Raw genomic sequence first — 11,865 nt, forward strand, 5'->3', positions numbered from 1 at the left:
CTCGCGCAGCGGCTCCCACGCGAAGCCCGGCGCGCCCAGGCGCTCGCGGCCCGGGCCCGGCTGCGCGGGCTCGGCCGCCTCGTCCTCCCCGCGCTCCTCCTTGACCTTCACGTCGCCTTGCGGCGCCTCGGGCGGCTTCCCCGGCGGCTCGCGGCCCAGGAGGCCGGCCAGGCGCAGGCCTTCGCCCAAGGCCGCCTTGGCGCCCTCCTCCCTGGGCGAGCTGCTCTCCTTGACGCGGGGCTCGGGCTCGCGCTCCGCGGGGACCCCGGGCCGGCCCAGCTCGCCCTGGCCGCGGAGCAGGAGGCTGCTGACGGCGTGGCCCACGGGGGCCGCGGGCGAGGCGCGACTGAGCAGGCGCGTCTTCTCCAGGAGGTCCCTGGGGGCGACAGGACGGGCGTGCTCAGTCACTCCAGGGTGGCTCTTCCAGCCGGCAGCCCCTAGAAGGCTGTTCTCATCACCTGCAGGGGCCCCTGTTCGCTGGTGTGTGGGGGGGGGTCCTCTTGGCACCCCGAGTTCCTGCAGCTGCCAGTAGCGCCCCTGTCAACACACCGGTGGTGACGGCAGAACCACCGCCCCACGTCTCCAAACACCCCACGCTGCCCTCCCTTGGGAAACCACCTAGAAGCACCAGAGCCGAACCACAGAGCCTGCAACCAGCACCGAGGCCGGGGCCTTGGGCCAGTCAGGGGGTCCAGTGCTCTGGCAGGACAGGGGGCTCCCAGGAAGCTGCCGGCTGCCCCAGCCCTGGAATTCCTGCCTCAAACTCTGGTTCCAGACCCACGTGTGGACGCCTGGCATCCACCCACCCCGGACCACCCCGGATCCTCCAGCCCCCTGCCTCGTCCTTGGAGAAGAAGGTCTCAGGAAGACTGGCGCCACCTTGGGGCAGACGTGGGGTTCTGAGCCCACGTCTGCAGGAAGCCTCGGCCACCTGCCCTCCCTGGGGCACAAGCTCTGCATCTGCTGTCCCCACTTTGGAAACTGAGTCCGTGAAGCCAGGGCGCAAAGTTCCTATCACTCCCCCAACCCCGTGGGCACCCCCAGGGCCAGCACATGGCCGTGCTCACTAGGCCTTTCCCAGCCCCTTCTCCGTGGGGAGATGCGAGGGCGGGGCTGGGTCCGACCTGCCCGAGCCCCCAGGTCTGTGCACAGGCAGGGATGGGGCCGGGGAAGGCTGGGCGGACTCCACTCACCGCTCACGCTCCTCCCGGCCCTTGTCTGGCTCTCGGTCGTGGTTGGTCAGGGCTGAGACCCGCTCCGTGTCCATGGACTTGGGCCACGGGGGCGGAGTAGGGAAGGAGGGCGGCGCCCGGTGCAGCCGGTTCCAGGTCTCGTGGGGGCTGGGCAGGCCGTGCACCGCGGAGCCCTCCTTGGGGGCAAAGATGCTGCCACCGCCAGGAGCTGGGGGCACAACCCAGGGAGTGTGAGGCCGGCCGGCCCCCACTGTGCCCCAGGAGCCCCGCAGGGGTGCAGGAGGGGCCCTGCTGTCCACTGGGACCCGAGTGGGCACTGCGGGGGGAGGGCGGTGCCTGTGCACGTCACTTACTCAGAGCGTGGCTGCCCAGGCCCCCGAAGGCATGGCTCCCCAAGCTCCCGAGGCCCCCGAAGCTGCTCGACCTGCTGAAAGGGTCTGCGGGGCAACCAGGGGTCAGGGGTCAGCGAGGCTGAGCCGGGACTCCCACCTAACTCCCCAGCCCGCTGGGGGGGTGCCCTGGGGCTCAGGGTTACCCTCCTGCCCACTGATATCCCCCAACCGCACCACCGCGGCCGGGACACCCACCTGCCAGGTGACCAGGAGGCAGGAAGCTGCCAGGGGGAGCTGAGGGTCCGAAGGGGTTGGTGGCGGGATGGGCGGCACCTGTGGGGGAGCCGAGTTGACAGAGGCCCCGAGTGGGCGCCCAGCTTCCTGCGGGCACCTCTGCTGCCTGTTCTCCGGAACGGCCCGACCGTGGGGCGAAGGAGTGTCCGGTCAGGGCGGGGGTGGGACCTACTCTCCTCTCAACATCTGGAGGACGAGGCTGGGGCCGCAGGGAGGGAGGTGCCCGGAGGAGGGGGGGCCCCCAGCTTGGGCAGGGACACAGAGGAGGCGTCCCCATGGGAGTGGCCTTAGTTGGCTGCTCCCAAAGCCAGTCACGCTGGAGTCTTCACCCAGGAGAGCTGCTAAGTGACCCCTGCTACTTACAACAAGGCTGCGTCCTGGGCCTGACAGAGGCCCACAGGTGCCCCTCAGCACCTGCCCCGGCTCCCCCAACAACACCCCCAGCCCCCGTGTGGAGCTGGTGTCAGCCCTGTACTCAGTAGGGGGGCGTCCTGCATTCCAGAGGGCGCGTTTCTGGTAAGACCAGCTTGGTTGCTCCAGGTCCCTCCTCGCCCTGATCCTGGGGACCCGTGCGCCCGGCAGGTGCCTCCCCCATGCCGCTTCCTGCACAGCTGGCCGGACGGGGAGACGGTTCGGACCCATCCCCGCAGAGGCGCCGTGGGGGTCTCACCTGCACTGGAGAAGAGCGGCCGGGCCAGGTCCTGCGGGTAGTGGAACCCGGCAAACACGCCCGGGGCGGGGGGTCTGCCAAACAGGTCCAGCTTCGCGCCCACCTCCAGCTTGTGTGGGTCCAGCGGCACCTGCGGGAGGACAGAGCTGCCAGGGCGACAGGGACGCGGGCGGCTGGCGCTTGCCGTGCTCCCGACACGGGACGACCGGGTGTCGTTACAACACGGACCATGAGACGGGTCGGCAAGCGGTTCCACCGCGCGTTAGGTCTTTGCAGCCCGGTGCACACTTTATACGTAAAGCACGTCTCAATTTGGAAACATTTCATTGAAAATACTTACTTGCATTTAGATTCTCAAAACTCGAGCTAAGAACGTGCACCGACGTGCCCAAGTTGTTCTGAATATGCCTAAGGGCTTTCCCAGGACCAAATCCAGCATCAGTATCAGTTTGAAAAGTTAAATTTGTTGACATTAAACAAAACTAACGCCCGCCCCTCATTTGCACTGGCCCCACATCAGGCGCTGTGGGCCACAGAAGGCCGTGGCCGCCACGCAGAACGGGGCAGAGGGCTCGGAGCTGGGGACAGCTACACGGGACCCTGGTGCTCTCCTGGCTGCAGCCGCAGGGGCCGAGCGTGTCCCAGCGACACCCCCCCCAACACCCTTCCCATCCTGCTGCCAAACTGCGCTCAGGCCCGGCTCCCGCTCTGTCAGGGCCGCAGTGACGTGGGGCGCTCTCGGCCCGCCTGCGCCACCATGGGACCTGCCTCGGCTGCCCTGTGCTCCGAGGGTGCAGCCAGGCATCATGGAGGCCGCGTGGGCCATCTCCCACCTCCCATGGCCCCACTGGCACCGCGCTGGGAGCGACTCTGAGTCCCGGCTGTGTCCTGGGAGGTCCCACCCAACGTCCACACATCAAAACACAGGGTTCTGCGTCATAATCCCTCTCCCACAAAGCGCACGCAGAACATAATGACTCAAGAACTGCCCCGAAGGTAACGCACGTCCCCTGGGGCTGCCTCTTTCTCTGCCCACCCCCTCAGAGCACGTCAGCTCCGTGAACGCGGGGGTATACCCAGTTCACGTGTCAACAGTGTGAGGAGAGAGCGCGCGACGGGCCCGCGGTGGGCGGAGCCAGCAGGTTCCCCGAGCACCCAGGGGAGCAGGGACGGCCCCTCCGGGAAGTGCCCCGCCCTGCTCAGAGTGAAGCTCAGCAAGGGGCAGGCGGCCAGCGCCCGCGGGTCAGACGCGGGAACACATGCGTGTGAACACGCACAGGCTCGCTGGGCGCCCTCCCACCCTCCGGGTCTTACCCCAGGCTGGAGATGGGGCTTCCACCCGCGCCCCTCACGGGGGCCTCCCGCCAACGCCCCGGAGGCCTCGCAGACGCACGCAGGGACGCCACGAGCCAAGGGCGCCCTGGGACCCCCGCCGGCCGCGCCCGGCGTGTCCTCACCTTCATCTTCTGCTGGTGGTGGTAGATCTGCCAGGCGATCTGCACGTGCACGGCGCACCACTTCCCCGGCTTCTGCGGCGGGACCGCGGCGCGGCTCAGCGGGGGCTGGGGGGAGCCGGCCTCTCCTCCCGCCCCTCTGCCTCTCCCAGGTTCCACGGTGACAGGCACCCCCAGGGCCACCCGGTCCCTTCTCCCCAAGGACAAGCACACACTCACCCTGACCACCGCCCGGTACGGGTCAGAGACCTGTGGCAACGGGGAGCAGTGTCAGGTCCAGGCTCTGCGGGAGGCCGCGCCCCGGGGACGCGGGGACACGGCCCCTCTGCTGCCTGGTGGGGCTGGGCGAGGACATCCCCCTGGGGCAGGGGCGGACTCCCGCTGACACCTACCCCGGGGGCTTTCTGCAGGAGGGTGTGAACGGCACTGGCCCGGCCCGTCATCTCCATGGGGTTTGAAGTCTGAGGAAGAGGAGAGAGAAAGAGCTTGTGCACTGCGGGACCTCCCACGGCTCCGGCTTCCTGGCCTGGCGCTGGCCTGCGCCCTGCCTTGCCTGCCGACGGGCCTCCGTGCTGCCGCCCAGGGGCCCGGCTTCCTGCAGAGACCACCACGCCCTCCGTCCAGCAGTCTCCACAAAGCTGGGAAGAGGCTCCTGGCACTGACGTGTCGGGAGGGTGAGCTGCCCTGGGAGCGTCACTTGCTACCAGGAGCCAGGACAGCCCCGCCCAGGAAGGGGAAACGCAGTGTGGACACAGACGGGCTGAGGGAGACGGGCCTGCGCTCCTTGCCTGGGGGCTCCGTGGAGGGCATGATCGGCAGCGGAGACTGCCGTGGGCATCTCTCCTGCCAGCAACCTGGCCCTTCTGGCTCCTTCCCTCCAGGCCAAAGCAGTGGACACCACACCCAGTGGTCACCCTCGCAGGAATGGCGCTCTAGGCGCTGTCCTGCCCAGGAGCGGCCTGCAGAGGGCTCGGCCGGGACGCATCCCCCCACCCGAGTCAGGGCCTCCACGTCCCTGGCTGCTGGAGCGCCTGGAGCCCAGGCTTGAGGAACCCTCTCCCCAGGCGCCCCTCTTGAGGCAGACTCTGAACCATCAACCAAGGCTGTCTGGGGCCCAGAAGACCCTCTGGGCCTGTCCCCCCCCCCCCCCCCCCCCGGCGGGGATGTGGGGCGGTGCCAGGGTTAGGGCATCAGGGCAGCCTTGGGCAGCGAGTGGCAGTCATGGCGGTGTCCTGTGAGGTCGGGGCTGGCTGGGACCTGGAGCGGCCCAGGGCCTGAAGGCGAGGTGGCTTTGGGGCCAATGCCTGTCCTCGTGCCCCTCGCCCTGCCACGGTGGCAGACGGACACACACGCCCGCTGTCCTGGGGAAGGCGCTGCGGCACGACCTCCTGCTGCCCCAGGCCTCCTGCGGTGCGGACGCCCCCGTGCTGGCTGCTGCCTACGCTGGGGGTCCTGCCGGGCGGGGCGTCTTCTGCGTCGAGGCTGAAGCCTCTCGTGGGCGCCGGTAGCCGCCACGTGCTCCTCTCTGCCCGCTGCATCCCCTCCCTGGGGCACTTCCAGTCCAGAACCCCCCATACCCCCACCTGGCAGTGCCCAGGTTGGGACAGGGCTGGGTGGGGCAGTCTCGCAGCCCCCTCCCCACCCGGAGCCCCACCCCCGCTGTGCCCGCCCCACCTGCCAGGAGCAGCTGGTACCTTGGGCTGAAAAGCACCCTGCAGGGACCCAAAGGGGCCGGGGTGCGGAAGCAGGGCAGGCAGTCCCGGGATGGCGGGAGGGAAGGGCGGGAAGAACTGCAAGAGAAGGGAGAGGCTGCAGGGCCCCCACCTGTCCCTCCCTCTGCACCCAGGGCCTGGCCCGAGCGGCGGGGGACGGAGCCCTGCCCAGGCGCAAGGCCACCGCGGCAGGCACAGGGACAGGCTCCAAGGGACGCCCGGGGACACTCACACTCACGTTGGAATGTCGGAAGTAGGAGCTGTCCAGCTTAGGCGTGTACTTGTCAAACTGGAAGAGAAAGAGGTGGAGGTGAGGCCCCAGCCCGCACCCGACGCCCTCCTGGGGCCCCAGCACCTGCCCACCCTGGCTGGGCCTCCCGAGGCAGCGGCCGGCTGCCCCCAGGCGCAAGCACGCCGGCCCCACAGGCCTGCACTCACCCCAGCGGGGCCCAGGTTTGCAGACCAGGGAGCCCCCTTTCTAGTGGGGGTCTGTGTGCCCAGAGGGCCGTGGCTGGGGGAGGGGCATGAAGCCCTGGTTGCGGGACACATCCGGCTACGGAAGACGTGGCCAGTTTCACCCAGGACCTCGGGCGGGAGCCAGGAAACCCAGCCACACGGCAGCGCCTGGGGAGACACGGCCCCGGGCCGGGCAACCCACATGGACGGAGCCTCAGGCCCTGGGGCCCCTAAGTCCTCTCTGGGCCTCCAGACCTGGCACGGAGACCCACTGTGGGTATGACTGGCCCCAAGGATGTGTCACCCACATGTGGACAGGGGACACCTGCCCAAGCCCAGAACAACGGCCCAGGATGGGGACCTTGCGGCGTGACTCGGGGGAGGCCAGAGGGCGGCCGGGGCACGGCCCCGCCGTCCAGACAGATGCCGCCGGCCTGGCCGGCCGTGTGCGTGCGAGCGTGCGTCTGCGTGTGCCTGCTGCATGTCCCCGCCCCGGGCCCACCCCCCGCCCCTGCCAGCACGCGGGCCTACGCACCGGCGGGGGTGCGGCGGGCGGCGTGAGCGGCGTCGGGGGCAGCCCCGCGGGGAAGGGGGCGAATGTGTGTTGGTGCTGGTGTGTGTGCTGGTGTGTGTGTTGGTGTGTGTGCTGGTGCTGATGGAACTCCGCCCGCAGCAGAGCCCCCGGGCCCAGGGAGGCGCCAGGCCGCTCGGCGCTCTGCACCAGAAACCGCGTGTTCAGCTCTTGCCTGAGCAGCTCGTGATCTACAAGAGAAAAAGAGAGAGAGACAGAGAGGCACGTCGGCCGCGGGCTCCCGGCGGGGCGAGGCGGATAGTCACCTGGCACTCCCGGGGTCGGCAGGCCAAGCCGTGGCGGCCGCTCGCTAGGTGCGGGCCCAAGGGTGGAGGTAAGAGAGGGGCCTGTGACCAAGTACCAATCAGAATCCCCGAATGAGGCTGGCAATACATGATTGGCTGGCTGAATGAGATCAACAGGCTGGCATCTGGAGGGAGAGAGAACAGGGTGAGCCTGCGCGGGCGGGCGCGGGGCCTTCCTCGGAGGGCGCCACCCGGGAGCCGGGTCCAGCCCCCCGGACCACTGCGCTGCCCCGCCCCGGGCAGGCTGACTCGGAACTTCGGGCGGCAGCTGGAGCGGGGGAGAAATCCTCCTGCCCGGGCCACTCAGACCTGGCCCCGGCGTAAGCTCCGGGAGCCTGGGCGGGTGGGGGGCTCTGCTCGCTTCGGACCCCCAGGCCCCCGCCCCCACCCGCGCCCCGGCGGGCGCAGCCCTCACGCAGGAGGGCGGGGGAGGGCAGTCGCCCCAGCCGCAGCGAACCTGCGGGTGCGCGCGTGAGCACGTGTGTCCTGCTTGTGCACCATGCGCCTGCCCACGGCCTGCCGCCTCCGCCGGGGAGGGGCCGCCAGGTGGCGCCTGGGCCGAGCCCCGCCGAACGCGCCTCCCGGGGGTCGCGTCCCGCATCCGCCCACCCAGCCCAGGCGAGACCAGGCGGAGGGCACCTACCAGCGGGGTGTCCCGGGATGCCCAGGCTGCCGGCGGGCAGCGCCGGGGGCGGGGGCAGTGTCGCGGGGGCAGCGAACATGGCTGCTGCGTGGTGCTGGTGCTGCGCCTGGGACCGGAGCGCCAGGTGTGAGGTAGACAGGTGGGGGCCCGGCCCGTGCGGCGACAGCGACACGTGCTTCGCCAGGCCGAGGGCGGCACCGCTGCCCGCGCTGCTGCTCCTGCTGCGGGACACGGGGCTCAGCGCCCGCCCGCGCCCTCCCCGCGGCCCCCAGCCCGGGGACCCCATCAGGCCCCCAGGCCCCGCCCCTCACCGGGGTCCCCACCCGAGGCCGTGCAGGCCCCGCCCCCACCGAGGCCCTCAGGCCCCGCCCCTCCCCCGGCCCCGCCTGAGGCCGCACAGACCCCGCCCCTCGCCGGGGCCCCACCTGAGGCCGTGCAGGCCGTGCGGCGCCGTCAGGCCGAGGCCGGGGCCCGCGAAGGCGCCCAGGGACGCAGGCACGTGTGTCGGGAGCGCGCCGCGGGGCTGGGGGGGCGCGGGCGGCGGCTGCGGAGTGTGGCGGGGCGGGGCCGGGGCCTCCTTCTTCACCAGGGGGCTGGCGCGGGCCGGCGGGGCCCCCGCGCAGGGCGCAGCGAGGGGCGCGGGGCTGGCGGGCGGGAAGCAGCCCGTGCTGAGCTCGCGGCTGCGCTCCAGGCCCGACACCTTGGGCACCGCCCCGGCCTTGGCCTCCGGCTTCTCGCGCCGCGCGGGGCCTGCGGGGAGAGCGGCAGCTGCGACCCCGAGTCCGGCCCCCGACTGCTCCCCGCAGCCCAGCGCGTCCTGCTGCCAGCAGAGTCCCACGGAACCAGGCGCAGGGAGCGCTGCACTCTGCCCCGGCCCCGCCACCAGGAGGGCAGCTGACCGCTCCAGGGCCATCACGGCAGAGGGACCCCACTTTACAAAGCCAAGGTACCCCAAGGACTTGGCCCAAGAGGGGAACTGGGTTCGAACCCAGGAACTCAGTGACTTTGCACCTGCATCTCCCTGGGCCCGGTGCCACCCACTCCCTACGGCGCCTGCCCACCCTCCTCCCTGCGCAGGCCCAGCGCACGCGTCTCAGCTGCCACACTGCCTACGCAGGTGCCCACCTTCCCCTTCCAGAAGCCCCAGGACGGGAGTGACCACTCCCCAGGAACCTGGGCAAGGACATCAGGCAGCTTGGTGGGGAAGCTACTCCCCTACTGCGGCCACCTGGCTGCCCTCACCCACTGTTCCTCGGATGCTGTCCCCGCCCAGGGTGGATGGACCCTCCCCAGGCTTGCTCCTCCTACCACACCCCTAAATCCTGCTGCTGAGGCCACGCCAGGCAGAGTCTCAGATCTTCCCCAGGGCCGGGCGGAGGGTGGTGTCCACCCTGGGGGACCTGAGCTTACACCTGCCTCCTCCAGTTTTGCACGAACAGATCCAGGTTTCAGAGCGAGGCACACGTGCTTCCTTCTCGGGGCCTGGGGACAGCCGAGCCGTGGCTCTCAGGGGCCGCTGATCCCACAGCCATCCTTCAAAGGCCCCTGGGGTGATGCTTCCCGCCACAGCCACAGCCCTGCGCCCCGAGGAAGCCACTCCCTCAGGATACGGGTGAGCAAGGAGCCCCGGCCTCGACTGGGTGTCCCAGGGCACTGTCTCTGCCCAACCCCCCGAGCACTCCTCTCTCCTCTGGGGTTAGTCTCATGGGGATCCCTCTCCTCTCCACACTCCTGCCCCTTGCCAACTGAGAGCAGACGTGAGGATGGAGAGGGGCAGGCTTGGCCGTGCACACAGGATGTGGCCCACCTGGCAGACACCTGGCAGTGTGCACCATGCAGAAGCATCCCCACTGGGGACGTGCAGACCAGCCCACAACCCTGCGCACGTTCCACCTGCAGCACCAGCTGCCCCTCTCCTGCCAGGGCCGTCCAGTGCCTGTCCTGCCCTGACACCACGCAACTCGAAGCCACTTTGCCGCGATGCTTGGACGTGAAGCGCGTGAAGCCATGCCTGCCTGCTGCGCCAGGGGGGAACTGCTGCAAGCATCCACCTCAAATCACTTCCGGGTGGAGCCTTCCCAGCAGCAAGGCTGTGCCAGCTGGCAGCCCCCGGGGGGTGGGGAGCAGAGACTCCCGAGACTCTGCTCTGAACCAGCACCCGACAGAGACGCTGCCGGCCCAGGCCTTGCTTTGGGAGTTCCTGGAGCCCCCACTCCTCGTTGCACACAGCTGGTGGGGGGGGGATGCCCCCTCGCGGCTGATGGACTCAGGTTGCATGAGCCTGTCCTGGCCTGGGGACTGGAATACTTTCAGAGCCGACGGAAATGCCACATAGCACTCGGGATGCCAGCCAGGTGTGCTCACCTTTATCGGCCGCCGGGGCAAAGAGCTTGTCGGAGCCCACCGATGCCTGCAGAGAGAGCAGAGGTCAGAGGTGGGGTCTGGGGTGAGCCTGCCCCAAGAGCCCCCACGACCGCAGACAGGTGAGCTTTGTGCCTGTGTGGAGAGCCCGCCTGGCCTGGCGGCACCTGCCTTCTGCCCACCCGCTCACGCTCAGGCCTGGGCTCCAGGCATGCGCGCTCATGCCTCTCTGCTCCCTTGGGGCAGAGTCTGAGGGAAGATGGGGAGAGAACTATGGACACCACCTGCTCAGTAGGGGCCGTGGGTGCTGTGTGGCTCCGGCCGGTGTGGCCTGGGGGGGTGCCCCCCTTGCATGGGGACCAGCACCAGGAGCCCGTGGCCCCCGCTGGACCTCGGCCCGGCAGGCAGACGCAGACGGCGGAGAAGAGTCGGGGACGGGCCTTGTGCCCCAGGCAGGGCACGGCATAGGCGCCCAGCTTAGCACCTGAGCGAGGGTGGAAGCCAAACACTGAACGGGTTGGAGATGCCGACCCACACGGCTGCAGGACCGTTGTCCGTGCCTGGGATGGACGAGGTACAGGCCTGTGGCCAGCACCATCGCGAGTGGCAGGCCGTGTGACCACTCTGGGGGTGGCCAAGCCCACTTCTCTCCTGGAGACACACGCCCAAGTGTGCGCAAAGGAGCACGAGGGGCGTCCACGACGGCGCAGGCGGCCAGGGTGAGAACCTGGCCCTTGACGTCCACCAACGGCGGCGTGCACGGAGGCCCCTGTGCTCTAGAGGGCTTGCTGGCTGTTTGCGGGAGCTTGGTAAGAATGACCCGACACGGATCTTCGTTTCCCTGAACTGCGTCGCTGAGTTCCCGACTGAGTGTGTTCCCGCAGAATTCACTGTTGAACCCCCGCCCCAGGGTGGTGCTGTTGGGAGGTGACAGGGCAGAGCCCTCACGGTGGGGTCGTCAGCCCCATGACAGAGGACCCAGCGTGCCCCCTTGCCCCGTCCGCACCCGCAGGCATGGTGAGAAGGCGCGTCTGTGGGCCAGGAAGAGCCCCCACCGGAACCTGACCCGGCCTCCGCACTGGCGTGGACCGGCAGCCCAGCGCGAGACACGATTCACACACACACGCTCACCCCGCCCCGCCCGCCGCCGCCCCTTCAACCCAGTGGTTTTCAGTATCTGCAGTGACGCAGCCGTCACCACGCTGAGCTGCACACCATTTTCATCACCCCGAGGAGAGCCCGTGACCCCCGGCCATCACCCCAACCCGCTGTCTCTGTCTGGGCGGCGCTCGCTGCCCTGAACTCTGTGTGGATGCCGCCTGCAGCGCAATCTGCCGCGACTCATTTCTTTCACCATGCCGTCACGTCCTGGACAGATCTCGGGGACACTGTTCCGTGGAGGAAACACATTACACACCGTCTGTGGACATATGCATGGGCTCACATCTATGTGTGTCCATGTGTTTGTAGTGTGCATGTTTATGTGTATGCATGTGTACAAGTACGCGCACACTCGCATGTGCACACATGTAGTTTTATGTTAGAACATGTATTTGTATGTGAGGGCACGTCACACGTGTGTTTATGCATGTGCACATGTCCGTGTTTATGTGGTAAAACCTCAGGAAGGGCCTGGAGGACACGTGTCCAGCTGGAGAGAGCCGCCCTCCTGGGCAAAGGAGCAAATATGGGGGCTGCAGAGGTGGCGACCGCAGAAAACTTAGCTTGAAGTCTCGTATTTTAAGTGCTTACAAAGGGAACTGAATTCAGATGTGAGTTTTGTAATTAAAATGTAGTAATACAGCCTGGACAACAAAGAAACCTCATCTCTAAAAAAGATAAAAAACCGGCCGGGCGCGGTGGCTCACGCCTGT

At 68.8% G+C, this 11,865-nt stretch overlaps 1 protein-coding gene across 1 annotated transcript in view; it reads right to left on the bottom strand.

Moving 5' to 3' along the window:
• FBRSL1 (fibrosin-like 1) overlaps positions 1 to 11,865 on the bottom strand; it is a 71,946-nt gene that overhangs the window by 414 nt on the left and 59,667 nt on the right. The window contains exons 6-19 of the mRNA XM_012657246.1: positions 9,995 to 10,040; positions 8,056 to 8,380; positions 7,631 to 7,851; positions 6,647 to 6,873; positions 5,888 to 5,944; positions 5,638 to 5,733; positions 4,336 to 4,404; positions 4,163 to 4,192; positions 3,947 to 4,018; positions 2,490 to 2,619; positions 1,781 to 1,858; positions 1,547 to 1,630; positions 1,194 to 1,401; positions 8 to 376 (exon numbers count right to left, since the gene is read on the bottom strand). Of these exons, the coding sequence (XP_012512700.1) occupies positions 8 to 376; positions 1,194 to 1,401; positions 1,547 to 1,630; positions 1,781 to 1,858; positions 2,490 to 2,619; positions 3,947 to 4,018; positions 4,163 to 4,192; positions 4,336 to 4,404; positions 5,638 to 5,733; positions 5,888 to 5,944; positions 6,647 to 6,873; positions 7,631 to 7,851; positions 8,056 to 8,380; positions 9,995 to 10,040 (2,012 nt within the window). The remainder of the gene's footprint in view (positions 1 to 7; positions 377 to 1,193; positions 1,402 to 1,546; positions 1,631 to 1,780; positions 1,859 to 2,489; positions 2,620 to 3,946; positions 4,019 to 4,162; positions 4,193 to 4,335; positions 4,405 to 5,637; positions 5,734 to 5,887; positions 5,945 to 6,646; positions 6,874 to 7,630; positions 7,852 to 8,055; positions 8,381 to 9,994; positions 10,041 to 11,865) is intronic.

Source organism: Propithecus coquereli, unplaced genomic scaffold (assembly GCF_000956105.1).
Source record: "Propithecus coquereli isolate 6110/MARCELLA unplaced genomic scaffold, Pcoq_1.0 Scaffold535, whole genome shotgun sequence".
In the NCBI taxonomy this organism is placed as follows: domain Eukaryota; kingdom Metazoa; phylum Chordata; class Mammalia; order Primates; family Indriidae; genus Propithecus; species Propithecus coquereli.